Here is a 20,385-nt window from a genome sequence, read left to right on the forward strand (position 1 = left end):
TGATAAATCTATGACACAAGAAGATTTTTGTAAAATAGGCAACTGTAATAATAAATTCTGCCTCTATGCCTCTCTGAGTGAGGCGTACTGTCAAGAACACAGGGAAAGCTTCAACAGTTTTTTTCTCCTCAGTTTTTCATCGAAGTGGAGTTTGTGGAGAGAGGGGAGGGGATGGGAATCTTTCAAAACTGCTACAGAGAAAGTTTTGTCACATCTTTTGAGAGGCAGAAGTGTTCTGGGATGAGGGTAAGTAAGCCTACAATCACCTTCCCCTTCGTTGCAGAAACCCTCTCAGTCCTCGATCAAATCACTTTTCAATTCAAACATCCATGTCTGCTGGTACAGAGTATCCTCCAGAGGACACTCTTGGTGACAAACGCCAAATTGAAGGATTCACAGCTGGTGTATTCATTACTGCCAGGAGAGGTGTGTGGGAGACAGCTAGCTAGATGAATCCTGACTGTAGGTAGCTCAGGTTTCCCATTTGGTTTTCTTGTTTTTGTCTTTGTGGCCCAATTTCCCCCAGATAACATTTTTTTGAGGGAGAGTAGACCTCTCTGTCACCAGTTGGTCATCACTTCACTTGAGAGTACATTGACTCTACTTAAATCTGACTGACAAGAGGTGGCAAGACAAATGCCAGGACAAGACCAACTGGTGCTTGAGTCACTGGCTTGAAAGCCATAATATCAAATATAATAATCATATTAATACCATATAATAGCCATTATAGCAATCGGACCAGAGTCCAACCCGTGTCGTTCTACCTCGAGCGACGGACTGAGACTTTGCTCTCTGTGGCTGGGTAAATCTCTGTCACAACTGTCTTATTATTATCTGGAGACGACAGGCAGTAATTATTGTGTACTGAGTGCAAAAAATGGCGCTTTGAGCTGCAGCAGAGAGAGACTAATTAAAGGGTGCTTTGTGACTCACTTTTCGGCTGGTGATTAGCACTCATTTACTGGGTAGGTTCTGCCGTCTAACTGAAGGTGGTGTGCACCACAAATACTGTGCAACTGCTCTCGACTTCTGATGCAAAGACAGCACAACCTCAGTGGCAATCTATAGGCGTTCTAGTTCTGATCTACCAATAAAAAAACACCTCTCCATCTCTCCTCACTAACTAGGAGAAATCGTCTGCATAATAACAAGTTCAGAAACGAAGAGGATATTTGAAAAAATTCTTTAATATCTTCTCTCTGATTTTGGTTAATTAAGTATATGGGAGTGTGACCTTGGAACTGAGGACAAGTTCAATGGAATGGCCCCCTTCTGTAGAACAGATTTGACTAATGGTGGAGCTACATACAAGCATTGGAACTGGAGCATCTACCACCATGTCCCCACAGGACAACATTCAGCAAGTAATGTGAGAGTGGCTAGTGTATTAGGGCCATCTCTAATTGGCCCACTATTCTCACCAGAAACTAAATGACCCGCAGACACTGTGTCCCTCAGAGCCAACTGAAGACCGCAGACGGCTACTGCTTCTCCTTTATGTTTCCATAAAAACAACTCTTTGCCGCTGACTGAGAGCCTACACAACTATTGGAAATGTAATTAAGGCTGGCAGCAGAGCCTTTTAAACGCTTGACTAGTGCAGAAACAAACTGCGCCCTTCAGACAAGCCAAAACTTCCATATGAGCGCGGCGGCGATCGATAAGAGCCATCGTTTTCTGAGGGAAAATGCAGAGGGAGGGGGAAAGATGTATTGCCTCACTTGACTGCCCTCAGTTTCTGACCCGCACATACTTAACTTGGCTCGGTGACACGAAAGCTCTTCTCCTCGAGAGCAAAATCACTTGTCGAAGCCATGTCGTGTGTCATTAAAAAGTAAACAAATATCTGCGGCGGTTCATGATGCTGCGTGACTGGACCTTTGGAGCATCTCGCTTTGATTGAGTGAGCCGAAAAATTAAACCGGAGACACCTCTCTCGTCTCACCAGGAATTAAGGTGAGGCGAAGTTGAGAAACGCTTCAATCAAGCTCAATTACTCTGCAGCCGTGTACCGCGGACACTATTTCACATCGACAAAAGTAATTGTCATGGCTCAGCGAGACAATCACATCTGTTGTCTAAAGCCGCTATAAATTGATACATTTTAACACAACAGCTCCCTTTCTCACAAACAGCTTTTGCCAATGGCCAACCTATGAAGCTAGTGATTGAGCAATTATTGGACAGATTTGTCTAGCCCCCAGCTATGCTTTTATTCACAGCTTCTGTAGATAAAGGCTCGGATCATTAGCCAACCTTTGGGTTGTAGCCCCTACACTGTGTGTAAAGCTACACATCTCAGCACTACCAGGAGTCCACTGGTCTGTATGTCTGTCAGAAATCCAGGGACTACCAAACAGTGTTTCAAGAGTTTGTTGCATTTACATCACTTATCCAGAGCAACTAACAGGAGCAATTATGGTTAAGTGCCTTGCTCAATGGCACAGACAGATTTATCACCTAGTCGGCTCGGGGACTTGAACCAGCAACCTTTTGGTTACCGGCCCAATGCACTTAACTGCTAGGCTACCTGCCACCCTAAATATTCATGACCGAACCAGAAACCAGCTGTTTCCCTCCAATTAAAGAGTCTGGAGATCCGCCATTTGCCAATAAATGAATGGCTCTCGTAGCACGCCCAGCAAACAACTGAAACAATAGCCCTGCATAGAGATTCCCATCTGTGGAATTATGCCGGAAAGCGAGGCGTATATCAGGACTGGGCGTAGTGGAACAACTGGAACCTCCGTGTGTCCCTGGCCTACATTTGGCAACAACTAAAGGGAGGAGAGGAGTGAGGCTCTGAATGGGGAAGAAGGAAGGACTACTAGTATTACTAAGTCATGAGGCTGGAAACACTCTAGTCTAGCAGGTAAGAGACAAATGAAGTTATCAAAGACCAGAAGCGGCGACGTGTCTCCCATGCTAAGGTGGTGGTGGTGGTTCAAACTGAAAGCATCAGCTTTCAGAGAGGTGAAGAAGCTCGCTTCAAAGCCAGAGAGAAGTGAAGTCATTATTGGTAGGGGAGCCAAAACGATGTGATCAGCCGGTGAAGGTAGGGTAATGTTAGTGAGAGAATTCCCAGAGGACTTACCGTCAGGAGGCTGGGCTGGTGTGAAGTGAACAGGTTTGTCTGGAGGAGATAAAAGAGAGAGAGAGAGTTAGAAAGGGTTTTTTAGTTAAGGGAAGACTCTAGGACTTTCCCATGGGGTGAGCCACGGTAATTGAGTTGCTCCAAAAAAAAGCAGAGATGATACTCCTCTGGTTTGGGTTTATCGAACAGGTTTTAATAGAGTATCTGCGTGATGAAAGGTCCAATACAGCTCACCAGAATGAACAATAATAATTGGTATTTTATGCAGAAACATACTCAGGTTTTGTTTCATTATTATCCTAGTTACCCTTTTCACGAATACATTTAAAAGAAATACCTGAAATAGGCATATGATGAATGAAATATCCGTTGATGAGGACAACCTCTACACAGCAAAAGAGATTGGATCCCATCCCACCCCCATGTAGGGTTTTTCTTTCCAAATCGGTGAGTTAGCTAATTGTCTTCTCCCTTATACATGTCCCTGCTGCAATAATGCCTGTGTTATGTACTGTTATAGTCAAATAGTACCAGGGTTGAGGTCATTTCTATTACAATTCCAGTCAATTCAGGAATTACACTGAAATTCCAATTACACTTTTCTTCAATGAGAAACATTTTGAACTGGAATTTGGAGTACTTTCTGAATTGAAATTGAATTGTGTGTATTTATTTCATGAAAATAATTCAAAATATATTATTTTTAATTTCCTTCCTTTGAAATGCTCAGTCTGATTGTGTGGGTGTCGATACAAATGATTACATATTTACATACACAGCCTTGATTGACGTTTAGGATCGTCTAGACTCCGCATATCCATTTAAAAGTAGAAGGATACATATGTAAATAAACAATGAATGATCATTGGTTAGAAAATTCAGATCAGATTGTGATGTCATGATCTGGGCCAAAAATTCCATCACACCTGAACAGGTTGAAATTCCAGGCATTTTTTACAAACAGCTCTTTCACAATTTCAGAGTGTTATTTGGACCTCATAGTATGGAAATATCAACCAAAAAACAGGAAATTACTTTTAACTGCACTGCCCCTTTAATCAATATCTAATGCATTATTCTATTTTAATTATACTCTAGACAGTTTTAAACGCCTTCAGCGTTAAACTTTATTTGACTGGGTGTTGATTAGTCTTGAACCTTTTGCTCAGACAACACAACTGACACAGGATTCTAGTACTCAGAAATAGCCTGGCATGTCTAATGCACATGACACTGAATAAAGCAGTGCTGAAAATGCATACGTCAGGTACTGTGGTGGAACACCTATGTGGGTGTCAGGAAACAAATTGGGACTCCAGTGATACTGGGGTGTTGCTATTTTAATCCCGTTGCACAGAGCCAAATTAACACTCATTGATATAAAGCTTTGAAGACTTTACTGAAAACTGTAATTCAGGTAAAACACAAACCAATTAAGTGTAACTTCGAAGACAGATAGTCCCCATTATCCAACTTACAGACAATATGTCACCCGCAAACGCACTCGCTCTCCAAAAGGTCACTCTAGTGTTGCTTAATGGTAACGTTGCTGCTCATCTACCAGCCACCAGGCAAAGCACAGAAAGAAGCTTATTCACCATCAGGCCATTTTCAATTTAGGCCGATAACCACTCCAAGTGGGGACATTCTCCATGCCAAGAGCTTTCTCTCTCGTCCAAAGTCATTTCATCTGGCTACTTTATCCCACAGTTCAAAGTAAATGCCAAAGGCTTTGGGGGAGAGAAAGGACTCAAAAGGAAGGCTGCTTGGGCTGTGCGTTGAAGGAAAGCTGACTTTTAGCAGCTGAGATATCCCCCCACACACACACACTTCATTCAGCCTCAGCCTTTCAGATAGCACCGGCAGAGGTCAAGTGGACCAGTCTTTCATATCTTGAGGTAGAGACTTCAGACACTGTATGGTGTTTTACAGTCTATGTCAATTAAGATCCTACTGACCCATTACTTTTCTTGTACCAAAAGCCATGCTTGCATACTCATTCAGCATTCCCCCAAGTATACATATACATCTGGCAAGCAAATGCACTCACGTAAAGCCTTCATACTATTGACCAAGACACACAAACACATGGTGGCTACAGAGGGACCGAGGGAGTACATTGTACTGTAGCAGGGTGTGTGTGTGTGTGTGTGTGTGTGTGTGTGTGTGTGTGTGTGTGTGTGTGTGTGTGTGTGTGTGTGTGTGTGTGTGTGTGTGTGTGTGTGTGTGTGTGTGTGTGTGTGTGTGTGTGTGTGTGTAGTAGTACTATTGATGGACGTACAGTTGTTGAGGAAGAGAAGCACGGCGAAGCCCAGCGTGGAGGTGGCCAGCAGGATGAGACATATGTTACAGGGGATCATAAAGTATCGCACCATCAGGGACACCTTGTGTTGGTACATCCGGTCCCGCTCCGGGGGCGGCGTGGGGTAATGGCAGCTGGCCATACTTCACTTCCAGGGTCCCCCCCCCAACGGGGAGGTACGAGTAACAGGGTGGGAGAAGAAGAACCACGGAATAAAAATGACACGCGAAACGAGAGAAGAGGAGGAGAGAATGATAGGCTGGGTAATCGCTGGTAGATTCAGCTCTGACTCAAGCTGTGATCCGCCGTTGGGGAGGGAGTTGCATTTGCTTTCAGAAAGACGTGGCCAGAAGCTTTTAGAGGTTTCCAGGCAACTAATTTTGGAAACTAATAACATCCATTTGTGGGAAGAGGACAGACGGGTCTGGGCCTCCGCTCCTACAGCCCCCCACCTGCCCACACTACCTCCATTTTAATCCAAGCACTGGAAGTGGACCACGACAGATTGTATGTGTGGGGAGTGAGTAAACATACAGTATGAAAGTGTATGTGTGAACTAGTGTGTGTGTGTACGCGTGCACCAACCACACGTATGTGCACCTGAAAGTTCAAAAAGGTACAGTAATTCCACAGTAAGGAGCCTCCTTGATCTCTTCACCGCCTTGGTCAACAATTCCACTTCCCACTGGTCTCCCGGCAGCCCTCAAGACAAAACGAACCAGGCACCACTGCACTGCCACAGCATTCGTCAAGAGTAGCCCCTGGTGACTTGGCGGGGAGCATCTTCCTTCAGCCTCCTGTGGCTGATAAACTGGGAGCCTTGGGGCTAGAGCTCTGGCGGCTCTGGAGCTGTAAAGACATTCATTAGCAGCCTCCTTTTCTTTTCCTTACAAAACGCTCGAAGTAAAACAACAACTGCTTCTTTGTATTCTTTGTGCCCGCAAGCTTATTGTTCCGTATAGCTCCAGTCAGCACCAAAATAAAGCCAGCAGTAGCACGACTGTCTCCTCCGAGCACAGAGCTGCCCCTGTTGTCGCGTTAGCGTAATTAGCGGGTGGCTAGTAAGCAGCTGGCCACCACTCGCTAAACCATATGCTCTCAGGAGTGTGAAGGGGGATATTTTTTTCCACCACCCCCTTTCCTTGTTTCTAAACAATATGGCTCCCTTGCCACTCGCATTTGGGGGCCACCCCTGGAGTCCGGAGAAAGCAGGTCAGAAAAAAAAGTAGAGAGTGGCGGGAAGTTGGGAGGGAAACTATTTACGTCCCCCTTCTCTGTCCCTTAGCACAAGTCATCTTCTCCTTAGCGCTGTTCCGCCAGAGACCGGCTATACAGAAGTGACAAGCCACAGCCGACACTAACTGAAGAAAAATAAACACACAAAGAAACAGAGAGAAAAAAAGAGAGAAAGACTGTTATGCCAGATAAGAAATTAACAGAATCACTGAAGACTGTTTCTCTTTCTTTCCTCGTGTCCACCCAATGGCATATTCATCTAAAAACAAATTGTGTGTGGGGGGGGGGGGGGGGTTCTTGTTACTTCCCTCTGTCCGAGAGTGTCACTTGGTTTTCTCCTTTTCTGAAAAACAGTCGCTTATTCACAAATTTTTCATTGAGAAGAAGCTGCTCATTGAGGAGAAGCTGGCTCAATCTCGGTCTTTTCTCTCCTTTTTCTCAAGCATCCATTCCTCCTGTCTGTTCCTCTTTCAGAAGCTACTCCCGGTTGCTCGTCCTGGATTCTGCTGCTGACGATCACCTTCAAGTTGTTCCTCCGAGGGACAAGGCCATTCACTGGCAGCCAAAACAACAACTTGGAGCTCCGCGTATTCATAGAGTACTCACAGCGCACACAATCCCCAGGCAGCCGGTAGTCCACTGTGTCAATACACTTCGCTGCTCGGCCAGCCAAGCCCCAGCCAACGAGCGAGAGAGAGAGAAGCCAGCCAGCAAGCTGCAGATAGAGACAACCAGAGCAGAGCAGGAGAGCGATAGAGAGAGATGAAAGAGGAAGAGAAGGCGAGCGGTGGCGCCTGACACTTGGTCCACCTCTTGCATTTTACAACAGCGGCTGAGTGTCGTCTCCTGATCACCGTCACTATTCGGAGCAGTGCTTCTCCCTGCCTGCCTCAGCCCTGACGAAAAGACAGCGTGGCGAGGAGAGGGGGAGTGAAAGAGAGGGTCTGTCTCTAACAAAGAGGGGAGCGAGAAGGGGAAAGATGAAGGAAAATAAAAGCTTTAGGGAATACTTGAGTCCTGTTGGGGTGGAGGGCAGCAACAGTGCAAGAAATAAAAAAAAACTAGAGGGATTGCTGTCAAAGATGTCAACCCCCTCATTTAATCTGAATGAGAAAGAAACTCCCACTAAAGTCAAAATCAATTGAAAGGTTTCTGACACACAAAAAAACTAACATTTAATGACGTGAATTAATAAACCAAGGGGGAATCAAATAATATACATTTAAGTCAATCGAAATATTGGCCAATTTGAAAATGCTAATTGGGCCAACACACTTCCAATCTGCTGGCAATGTGCCTTTGTAGAACCCCGCCTATACGCTTCACATGAATAAGCCCATATTCAAACTGTTGATTTTTGTTTGCCTCGCTCACTTTCATGACATTGTGCCACGTGTTTGTTCCCCTTTCCCCCATGATAAATAACAGACAAATGAATATTCCGCAGGTCTGGCGAGAACAAATGTGCACCTAAATCCATAGCCTGTAATTTGATGTGCTTTTTTAAAGAACTATTTACATTTCTGTTCAGATACTTATGAGGTCAAAATCGTGGGGCGGTCCCGCCTTGTTTTGAAACACCACCATACATCAATATCTACTTACACCAACACAATAGCAAGTGATCATCCGAGCAATACAGATGCAAGGCGGCATATATCAAATATTTATGTTCTTTCACTCACTCTCTTTCACCCGATCAATGCCTCACACATGAATGCGCACACACACACATACACACACGATACATAGACATGAATGAATGCGCACACACACACAAACATGCATAGACACACGCACACTGATGCATAAAGTAGCTGCAGTACAGAAAAGGCATCAGCAAACAATCTCATTGTGCCGCACCTACAAACAAACACTAACCATTCACATTTCTCTCTCAAACACTCACACACACTATGCATTTATTTCAGACTCTCTCTGACATATACGCACACACACAGACATGGTGGGGATCTGCTCTGCTCTGCTCTCAGAGAACACAGGGTCACCCAGGTCTCTGTCAGCTCTGCCCTCACGGGCAACATGATACCATAGCCAGGTAGGCTACTTCAGCCCAGAGGTCTGCTTAAGCCCTCTTCCATTGCACATCAAGGCTGAGTGATGGACTGGGAAAAAGAAAAACAACCTCTCTATCTCTCTCTTTCTCCCTCTCCCCCTCTCTCTTAGGACGTGGTACGGAAAGCAACAATCAAATGATCTTCCTACAGTGATCTACAGTACCTAAACCATGTGGAATCCATTCAGTAGAGGGCGCCACTGAGCTGTTGCTCTTCGGAGCCACACAATGTAGAGCCAACACGACCCAAATAGAATCCTCAGTTCACATCAACGCTCATCTCTGATCAGTTTTTAATGCCGCTGATATTGCGAAAGGTTAACGTCGCTGTCAGAGTGTTTTGAGATGGCAATTTCCATTAAGGAGCCAAAGGAGTTGGACTGACCCCATCTTTAACATGATGATGGGCCAATCAAGAGGAGGTACAGTGACTTCAGGAAGTATTGACACCCTTTGACTTTTTTCACATTTTGTTAATGAAAATGGATTAAATGTAGATGTGTCACTGGCCTACACACTGTGACACTGGCCTACAGACCAATGGTATTACAGATACATTTTTTTATATGTGAACCTTCATATTATTTCCTTCTTCTATTCTGTTTGATGCTGTGTTGTCAATTTCAACTCAGTTTTTAGATGTTTTCATTGTCAAAGTGGAATGATGTTTTCAAAATGTTTACTAGTGAATTTAAAATGGGTTAAATATAGATGTTGTGTCACGGGCCTACACACAATACCCCATAATGTCAAAGTGGAATGATGTTTTCAAAATGTTTACTAATGAATTTAAAATGAAAAGCTGAATGTCTTGAGTAAATAGGTATTCAATCCCTTGGTTAAGGCAAGCCTAAATAAGTTCAGGAGTAAAATTGTGCTTAACAAGTCACATAATAAGTTGCATGGACTCACTATAATTACATTTTTTTATGAAAAAAGACCAGGGAGGTTTTCCAATGCTTTGCAAAGAAGCTTACCTTTTGGTAGATGGGTAAATATAAAAAAACAGACACTGAAAATCCCTTTGAGCATGGTGAAGTTATTAATTACACTTTGGAGGGTGTATCAATATACCCACTCACTACAATGATAAAGACGTCCTTCCTAACTCTGTAGCTGGAGAGGAAGGAAACCGCTCAGGGATTTCAACATGAGGCCAATGGTGACTTTAAAACAGTTACAGAGTTTAATGGCTGTGTTAGGAAAAACTGAGGATGGATCAACAACATTGTAGTTACTCCACAATACTGTACAGGAAGCCTGTACAGATAACAAATATTCCAAAACATGCCTCCTGTTTGCAATAAAGTACTAAAGTAAAACTTCCAAAAAATGGCAAAGAAATGAACTATGTGCTGAATACAAAGTGTTATGTTTGGGGCAAATGCAACAACACATCACTCAGAACCACTCTTCATATTTTCAGGCATGGGGGTGGCTGCATCATGTTATGGGTATGCTTGTCATCGGCAAAGACTAGGGAGTTTATGATAAAAATAAGGACAGGCAAAATCCTAGTGGAAACCTGGTTCAGTCTGCTTTCTGACAGACAAGTTCACTTTTCAGCAGGACAATAACCTAAAACACAAGTTGCTTACCAAGATGACATTGAATGTTCCTGAGTGGCCTAGTTACAGTTTTGACTTAAATCAATCAACAACCAACTTGACAGAGCTTGAATAATTTTTAAATGAATAATGTGCAAATATTGCACAATCCAGGTGTGCAAAGCTCTTAGCTGCCAAAGATTTTTCTATAATGTATTGTCTCAGGGGTGTGAATACTTATGTAAATTAGATATTTCTAAAAACATGTTTTCACTTTGTCATTGTGGGGCATTGTGTGTAGATGGGTGTCAAAAACGATATATTTAATCAATTTTGAATTCAGGCTGTAACATCAAAATGTGGAATAAGTCAAGGGGTATGAATACTTTCTGAAGGCACTGTAGCATGCAGCTTGTGTTATGTCTCTGTATTCACGGAGGGCAAGATGCACCGTTTGCATGGGTGACTGGAGACGAAAAGATTCGGATCAGAGTACATGTGAGAGCAGTAGAGCGCACGTCCTGGTCTTCCAGACGACCAACGTCTCAAGCGAATTGATTAAAGACCATTTGAAACAGCTGCACGCCGACCCGAGTAACAACTTCGATTACAGTAAAAAGGGCAGGGTTGTTTGTGTTCAATGTTTGTGTGTGCAGTTGTGACATGAAGACAGTGTCTGAAGTGACATGAATTATAGATGAGAAATGAGCTTTGTCCATAACCCAAAAGGAGGCAGGGAAGAGCTAAATTGAGATGGTCAAATTGCCTTGTGAATCCAGCCGTTCCATCAAGCCCATGGAGACGCTCAGACGTTACGCCCTATCCAGTTCCACTAGCAGGTGTGCGAATTGTCTCGCCTCAGTATTAGCTCCAATCCCCATAAATTACAGCGTTCTGGTGTTCAGCAGATTCCCAGACTTTCCAATCAACAGGGTGTCCAAGGTGCCGTCCACAAATGTGGATACGGGACGGATTGTAGCTGTGCATGGCTAACATCATGATCCTTCATTGGGTTTAGGAGTCACAGAGGAAGAGCGAGCAGAACAGACAGATTGTTGAGTCTGGGGATAGTGATCTAAAGTAAAATCTAAGTGGGAACGGGGATGTACCAATGTTACAAAGCAGGGTGGTCTTTTCTATACACCATGACTCACGCCTTGACACACACAGGACAGTGAGTGAATGACGTGTTCATCCCTCCAGTTGCAATCAATGAGCGTGACGGTGACGCCCAGGGCTGATCTCAGCCCACTCGTTGCAGAAGAAACTGGAGTTGTTCCGGGTCAAGCTCTGCTGCTTTAATAGCCATTCTTGACTAATTTGGCAGCTGTCTACAGCTGACCCTGGTCATTATTGGTACAGCTGTATTGTTGGCTGGATTGTTGCTATGGGATGTTATTCTGCTGTCTGTAGCTGATCCTAGTTCAGTTACTACTCCTCACCACCAGCACAGGCATCCAGTCATCACCTCCCTCCCCTTCTCCTCTTCCATTAGCACCCATCTCCACATTTCAGACCCCTCCAAGATGGCATTTCTTGGCACCTATGGTCGTAACCTAAGGGTTGATCTTGGTCCTCTCACACCACTCCCATTGTGGCAGTACCCTGAAAGCTTAGCAGTCTTGCCCCCTAGGCATCCCTGCCACCACTGCTACACTACTTCATTAATGGAGAAGAACTAACTAGCAGCAGCCACTCATTCATTAGCCCTGTGCTTTCTCAACCACCCCCCCCCCATTAGTGCTAACAATAATGATCTGAGCGTTTAATACCCTCTTTGCTTTGCTGCCTTGCCCTGTTAATTCATTTTTTTTATCCCAGGCACTTTTCTCTTAATGGCCCTTGAAGAAATTATTCCAATGGGTTTGCAAAGAGAGAGAGAGAGAGAGAAAAAAGGGAGGAGGGTAATGTAGGAAAGAACTGCGGGAGCTTTGTAGCTAGAGCCGAGCAAGTTGGAGCCTCATGCTCTTTCATGTGGCGGGCATGTGGAGCGTGAATGTAAGTGTGGCACTGGAGGATGGGGCGTGTCAGGGTACAGACAGTGTCAGTGATCCACGGAGAGAGCAGTTGTTGTTGGCTCTGACAGCCCTGACAATGCAGAGGTACAGTGATGGAGCTGGGGGTTGATTCAGGTGTCAGTCTCTGGCCCAGGCAGCGATCTGTCAACTAGGAAGCATTAGGGCGAAGTTACACAGTCTATGCCAGAGGTGCACTTCACAATTCAGGCTCCTCCAGTTCCCTAGCCCGGCTAGCTATCGTTAGTTTGCTTGTTCCTTGATCAATGATTACCACTGACTGGCTGGTGACTGAATGCACCTGGTTTCCCAGCTAAAAGGCAAACGAAAACCAGCAGGATCTTTGCACCCCTGGTCTATGCCATGGATACTAATGTGAAGTGCATGTTGTTCAAGTTATCAAATGCACATAGGTGAGTAGTTACTGCAGATGTTGTGTCATGGTAACAGACAGTGTGAGACACTGAATGGCCACAGTAGTTCACCTGAAAGCTTTTTCCCCTGACAATGACCTGTCAGAGTAGCCTACTATGGGATGGATTGTCATGGTTGTGTGGAGAGACGGACCAAGGCGCCGCATGCTCTGAGTTCCACATATTTTATTTAGTGAAACTTACAAAACAAAAGGAAACAAACAACTAACCGTAACATCAGAGGTGCTACATGCACTAACTCAAAACAAGATCCCACAAAACACAGTGGGGAAATGGCTACCTAAATATGATCCCCAATCAGAGACAACAATAAACAGCTGCCTCTGATTGGGAACCATACAAGACCAACATAGAAATAAAACACCTAGATAGAAACATCCCCCCTAGTCACACCCCACCCAGACCACGGGTCCGGCCATGGAACCGGGTAGAACGCCGTGCCCGGACTGGGCATCGGCGCAGAGGAGGGCCCCGGCCATGGAGCTGGGTTGGACGCCGCACCCGGACTGGGCACCGACGCCGAGGAAGGCTCTGGCCATGGAGCTGAGTTGGCCGCCGTGCTTGGACTGGGCATCGGCGCAGGGGAAGGCTCCGGCCCTGGAGCTGAGTTGGCCGCCGTGCCTGGACTGGGCATTGGCGCAGAGGAAGGCTCTGGCCTTGGAGCGGGACTGGATGCCGTGCCTGGACTGGACATCGGTGCAGAGGAAGGCTCGGGCCTTGGAGCTGGACTGGACACCATGCCTGGACTGGGCACCGGCGCAGAGGGAGGCTCCTGCCCTGGAGCAGGACTGGACGCCTTGCCTGGAAGCTCCGGACCATTGACCCCCACTGGAGGCTCCGGAACATTGACCGTCGCAGGGGGTTCCGGACTGTGGACCGTCGCAGGAGGTTCCGGACTGTGGACCGTCGTAGGAGGTTCCGGACTGTGGACCGTCGTAGGAGGTTCCGGACTGTGGACCGTTGTAGGAGGTTCCGGACTGTGGGTCGTCGTAGGAGGTTCCGGACTGTGGACCGTCGCAGGAGGTTCCGGACTGTGGACCGTCGCAGGAGGTTCTGGACTGTGGACCGTCGCCGGAGGTTCCGGACTGTGGACCGTCGCCGGAGGTTCCGGACTGTGGATCGTCGCCGGAAGCTCTGGACTGTGGATCGTCGCCGGAAGCTCTGGACTGGGAACCGTCGCCGGAAGCTCTGGACTGGGAACCGTCGCCAGAAGCTCTGGACTGGGAACCGTCGCCTGAAGCTCTGGACTGGGGAACGTCGCCGGAAGCTCTGGACTGGGGAACGTCGCCGGAAGCTTTGGACTGGTGCGTGGAGCCGGCACAGGTGGCACCGGACTGGTGACACGCACTTCAGGGCGAGTGTGAGAAGCAGGCACAGGATGAACCGGACTGGGAAGGCACCCTGGAGGCCTAGTGCGTGGGGCCGGTACAGGTGGCACCGGACTGGTGACACGCACTTCAGGGCGAGTGTGAGGAGCTGGCACAGGACGTACTGGGCTGTGAAGGTGTACTGGAGACTTGGTGCGTAGAACTGGCACAAATTGTACCGGAACGATGACACACTTCTCACGGTGAGTGCGGGGAGCTGGCACAGGACGCACCGGACTGGGGACACGCACTTCAGGGCGAGTGCGAGAAGGGGACACAGGATGTACCGGACTGGGGAGGCGCACTGGAGGCCTGATGCGTGGGACCGGCACAAGTTGCACCGGACTGGTGACACGCTCCTCCAAACGCCTGCGTTGCCGCATACTCTTAGCCAACTCCATTCTCCGGTATCCCTCCTCGCACTGTTCCATTGACTCCCAGGCGGGTTCTGGTACTCTCCCTGGGTCGACCGACCACCTCTCTATCTCCTCCCAGGTTGTCACTGGCTCACTCTCCGCCGACCACCCCGTGTGACCCCCCCCCAAAAAAAATATTTTCGGGCTGTCTTTTGGGCTGTCCTTGTGGCCGCGAACTCCGGCGTCATCGCTGTCCTCCCTTCTCTCCCTGCGTCTGCTTCCACGGAAGGCTTTCGTGTCCTGACATGATCTCCTCCCAAGTCCAGGATATTTTCTCCTTGATCTCCTCGTAAGTCCAGGATGCCATCTCCTCCTGGGCACGCTGCTTGGTCTTGTTGTGGTGGGATCTTCTGTCATGGTTGTGTGGATAGACGGACCAAGGCGCCGCGTGCTCTAGTTCCACATATTTTATTTAGTAAATCTTACAAAACAAAAGGAAACAAACAACTAACCGTAACATCAGAGGTGCTACATGCACTAACTCAAAACAAGATCCCACAAAACACAGTGGGGAAATGGCTGCCTAAATATGATCCCCAATCAGAGACAACGATAAACAGCTGCCTCTGATTGGGAACCATACCAGGCCAACATAGAAATAAAACACCTAGATAGAAACACCCCCCCCCCCCCAGTCACACCCCGACCTAACCAAAATAGAGAATAAAAAGGCTCTCTATGGTCAGGGCATGACATGGATACCAAGCAGTCAGGGTTAGAGGTTGTGAACTGCAAAGGGATGAAGAGTGACATCGAGGAGCTGCACTCCCAACGATAAATTAAAGTAAAGCTTGAAAAGTCAGAGGGCTGCTGGTAAGATTGTGAACATCCTATCTCCAAAGCAAACAGTGCAAATGGCATGAGGGATATCTACCAACCCCACACACAGGAGGAACCTACCGACCAAAGCATGAGAAATTGATTTCTGTGAGTGCACTCAGAACTAAATAAAAATGTGGCAGAACCTATTTATCATACCATACAGGAGCCAGTCAACAAAACAAAATGAAAAGAGTTGACTACAGAAGCTTGACATAAGAAGGGCCTTGGTCAGGGAGGTGACCAAGAACCCGATGGTCACTCTGACAGAGCTCCAGAGTTCCTCTGTGGAGATGGGAGAACCTTCAAGAAGGACAGCCATCTCTGCCTCACTCCAACAATCAGGCCTTTATTGTAGAGTGGCCAGACAGAAGCTACTCCTCTGTAAAAGGTAAAAGGCACATGATTTGATTTGACAGCCCGCTTGGAGTATGCCAAAAGGCACCTAAAAGACTCTCAGACCATGAGAAACAAGATTCTCTGGTCTGATGAAACAAAGATTGAACTCTTTGGCCTGAATGCCAAGTGTCACCTCTGGAGGAAACCTGGCACCATCCCTACAGTGAAGCATGGTGGTGGCAGCATCATGCTGTGGAGATGTTTTTCAGTGGCAGGGACTAGGAGACTAGTCAGGATTGAGGGAAAGATGAATGGAACAAAGTACAGAGTGATCCTTGATGAAAACCTGCTCCAGAGCGCTCAGGACCTCAGACTGAGCAAAGGACCTCAGACTGAGCAACAGGACAACAACCCTAAGCACTCAGCCAAGACCAACCCCACACACAAGTCTCTGAATGTCCTTGAGTGGCCCAACCAGAGCCCGTCCTTGAACCTGATCAAACATCTCTGGAGAGACCTGGAAATAGCTGTGCAGCAATGCTCCCCATGCAACCTGACAGCACTTGAGAGGATCTGCAGAGAAGAATGGGAGAAACTCCCCAAATACAGGTGTGCCAAGCTTGTAGCATCATACCTAAGAAGACTCAAGTCTGTAATCACTACCAAAGGTGCTTCAACAAAGTAGTGAGTAAAGGGTCTGAATACTTTCTGAATGCACTTTAACAACAGTATGGCATGTCTACATGCACGTACACTTCTCCACATAGACGTCTTCACGTACATGCATACACACAAGCCACTTTTTACTTATCAAAGCTGACAGTGACAAGCTTTCATATGCTGGGAACCTTTCATTTACAGTAATGAACTGTCTCTCTAATTCATACCTCTTTCTCTCTATCCTCTACTCCCTGCTCATTCTCCATAAAGTCAGATCCTCTTAGATAGAGGGCAGAGAGGGAAGCTGAATTGGCACGTAATCCCCTTAGTTGAAGAAATGTCTATAAATTATTTATATTCCTAATCAGACGCCTCACATTCAACTTCTCTTGCAAGACAGCTTCGTGTTTTCATAAATAATTGCATTCCTTTTAATAGGATACTGGGAAATGAGGCCAGGGTTGGCAGAAAAATATTTTTTTTAAATGAAGAAGATGAAGAGTATGGCACCATAGTGATGAAATGAAACGTGTTCCTTGCAGACAGTGTAAAGACGGACATATGACGTCATTGTGAAGAAACGTGTTTGTTAGATAATCTCCCCTGTGCTGTGTTACAGCAGCAGCATGTCCAGTGGACAGGTTTCTCCCTCTGTCTGTTGTTGAATTTAATTTATTTTGGGCAACAGATATGTACAACAAAATGCACAATGTGGACCCAGAGGATATCACTTGAAAGTATTAATTAAAACGCTTATTTACAAAGTGGTCCTCGATGGTAAAACTAACTAACATGTAATGATTAAAAGACAAGACAAAATTACAAACAACCATAAATACATTAATTTATATTGACATCCTAAAAAGTGGCTCTGGTATTGTGACTGTGTTGGTTATAGACCATATCAATGTGTTTTTTCATGTAACCTGGGGCACGGTCATTTAAGATGTCAAACATATGATTAAGTTTAAGTTGGTCCACTCTGGACTCCAAAGGCAACAAGCCTACCTCCCGGAACTCCTGTACCCCTATGTGGGTCCTAGGGGGGACATTCAGCATATTCCTGATAACATTATTTTGCAAGACCTGCATTCTCTTTTTAAGCGTTTTTTGATAGCCCTCTATACCAAGCAGAGCAGGCATAATCAAAATGACACTGAATCAAGGTTGAGACAAGCAGTTTCTTAACTTTAATGTTAAAAATATCTAGCGTTACGATATAAACATTTCAATTTGTTTGCCATTTTAGAAAGAATTTTAGCAGCAATCAGGTCTCCAGAAAGGGATTGATCTAGGGACACACCAAGATAAGATACACTTGTTTTAGATTCAATCTCCTTGCCTGCACAGTTTACTGTTAACTTGTCAGCCCTAAGCAATCTACATCTTGTTCCAAACAAAATCGACTCAGTTTTTCCCAAATGTAGTGACAATTTATCAGACAACCAATCTCTAACAAAATGCAATTGCTTACTCAGGGTCTCCTCTATTTAAACTGTATCATTCCTTGATACCAGTATGGCTGAGTCATCAGCATAAAGCAGGAGTTTGCACTTAACTGTATCTGGCATATCATTTATGTATATCAGAAATAAGAGAGGACCTAAAATGGATCCCTGTGGTAATCCACTGGATATTTCTTTGGCCTCTGACATCACCAACATTTCATACTTGTGTTCTGTTGGTCAAATAAGACCTAAACCAATTCACTGCCACATTATTTAGACCAATGCATTTCAGTTTCATCAGGAGAATATCATTGGTCCACAGTGTCAAAAGCTTTCTGTTAGTCTAACATGACCATACCTGTATAGTTCCCCTTCTCACTTTCCTGCTTAATGTGGTCAAAAAGGTGGATAAGGCGAGTATCAGTGGAATGAGCTGTTCTAAAGCCAGAATGTAGTTCAGAAAGAAGTTTGTGCTCAAGAAGGTATCCCTCAAATTGATTAAAAACGAATCTCTCAACAACTTTGGATAAGGTGCTGAGGATTGACACAGGCCTGTAGTTTCCTTCATTTGTTTTACTGCTCTTCTTGTGGAGTGAAACCACACTGTCACGCCCTGACCTGAGAGAGCCGTTTTTCTCGGTTTGGTTAGGTCAGGGTGTGATATGGGGTGGGCATTCTATGTCATATATTTCTTTGTGTTTGGCCGAGTATGGTTCCTAATCAGAGGCAGCTATCTATCGTTGTCTCTGATTGGGAATCATACTTAGGCAGCCCTTTTTCCCACCTTCAGTTGTGGGATCTTGTTTTTGTACAGCTCAGAGTAAGCCTGCAGAACGTGACGTTTGTTTTCCTTTTTTTGTTGTTTTGTTGAGTGTTCTGAGTTATAATAATCTATATAATATAATATATAATATAATCTCTATCCAAGATGGCATAGCAGTTCAGACGTTCTTTGTTCTCCCGTCGTGTCCCGTGTATATATATTTACATACTTTCTTCGCATATATTTTGACATATTTTTTTTCAAAAAACTCAAGCTCAAAACACTCTCCTGCAACCCGCCTCACCAATTTAAAAAAAAAAAATCAAGTATTATTTACCTCAAATCTGAAATCCACAACAGAAGCTAGCCAGAGGTTAGCCATTTCACTGGCTAATGTTGGAGTTCAGCTAGCCACGGTTAGCGGTCCTCAGCTATCCATTAGCTTGAAAAGCTATCACCAGTTTTTGTACAGCGCGACTCAGACCAGAGCATACCGGACCTATTCTCTCTCCATATCCCCGGATTTCTACCGCAGGCTCTGGACATTTACACCTGGATCTTGCAGCGAGCTAGCTGCTACCTGAGTGACTATTGGCAAACGTCGGTCCTGGAGCTAACATAAATTATTCCGGAGCTAGCCAGCTGAAGATTTCCTTCAGCCACTCCTGGGCTACAACCACCTATCCGGACCCGTTTTTACTGCCGATGCGGAGCCCCATCGGGCCTTCACGACTGGACCACCGACGTTATCTGCCCGAGGGAGTTATCCAACTGGCCCCTCCGTCGCGACGTAACCTGAACGCCCATCTGCGGCCCGCTAATTCGTTAGCTATCTTATCGGCTGCTATCTGAATAGGTCTATCGGACAACTTTTTTTGGGCCACTATAACTATAACTATTTTGCCAATTGGACTGGTCCCCCCTACCACACGGAACCTCACTAATCTACAGACGGAAACGCACGAGGTGGCTAAAAACAGACTTCCCTCCATCATCTACCAGCTTGCTAGCTATGGCTCGGCTAGCTATCTAACTCTCACTGGACCCTTTGGTCACTCGGCTAAGCATGCCTCTCCTTAATATCAATATGCCTTGTCCATTGCTGTTCTGGTTAGTGTTTATTGGCTTATTTCACTGTAGAGCATCTAGCCCTGCTCATTATACCTTATTCAACCTCTCAGTTCCTCCACCCACACATGCTATGACATCTTCTGGTTTCAACGATGTTTCTAGAGACAATATCTCTCTCATCATCACTAAATGCCTAGGTTTACCTCCACTGTATTCACATCCTACCATACCTTTGTCTGTACATTATACCTTGAAGCTATTTTATCGCCCCCAGAAACCTGCTTCTTTTTCTCTCTATTCCGGACGTCACAGACAACCAATTCTTATAGCTTTTAGCCATACCCTTAGCCTCATCCTTCTCTGGTCATCTGGTGATGTTGAGGTGAATCCAGGCCCTGCAGTGCCTAGCTCCACTCCTACTCCCCAGGTGCTCTCTTTGATGACTTCTGTAACCGTAATAGCCTTGGTTTCATGCATGTTAATATTAGAAGCCTCCTCCCTAAGTTTGTTTTATTCACTGCTTTAGCACACTCTGCCAACCCGGATGTCCTAGACGTGTCTGAATCCTGGCTTAGGAAGTCCACCAAAAACTCTGAAATCTTCATCCCTAACTACAACGGTTTCAGACAAGATAGAACGGCCAATGGGGGCGGTGTTGCAATCTATTGTAGAGATAGCCTGCAGAGTTCTGTCCTACTATCCAGGTCTGTTCCCAAACAATTTGAACTTCTACTTTTAAAAATCCATCTCTCTAAAAACAAGTCCCTTACCGTTGCCGCCTGCTATAGACCACC

The 20,385-nt window shown here is 45.7% G+C and overlaps 1 protein-coding gene across 4 annotated transcripts in view; it reads right to left on the bottom strand.

The window, feature by feature from the left end:
* LOC115168970 (agrin) overlaps window positions 1-20,385 on the bottom strand; it is a 404,724-nt gene that overhangs the window by 226,520 nt on the left and 157,819 nt on the right. For 2 of the 4 annotated variants that reach the window (XM_029724550.1, XM_029724549.1), the window contains exons 1-2: window positions 5,379-6,919; window positions 3,098-3,136 (exon numbers count right to left, since the gene is read on the bottom strand). In XM_029724550.1, coding sequence (XP_029580410.1) covers window positions 3,098-3,136; window positions 5,379-5,541 — 202 coding nt within the window. In that variant the 5' untranslated portion in view covers window positions 5,542-6,919. Of the gene's footprint in view, window positions 1-3,097; window positions 3,137-5,378; window positions 6,920-20,385 lie in introns of those variants that run through there. The other 2 variants (XM_029724547.1, XM_029724548.1) reach the window with 1 other exon arrangement.

Source organism: Salmo trutta, chromosome 30 (assembly GCF_901001165.1).
Source record: "Salmo trutta chromosome 30, fSalTru1.1, whole genome shotgun sequence".
Lineage (NCBI taxonomy): Eukaryota > Metazoa > Chordata > Actinopteri > Salmoniformes > Salmonidae > Salmo > Salmo trutta.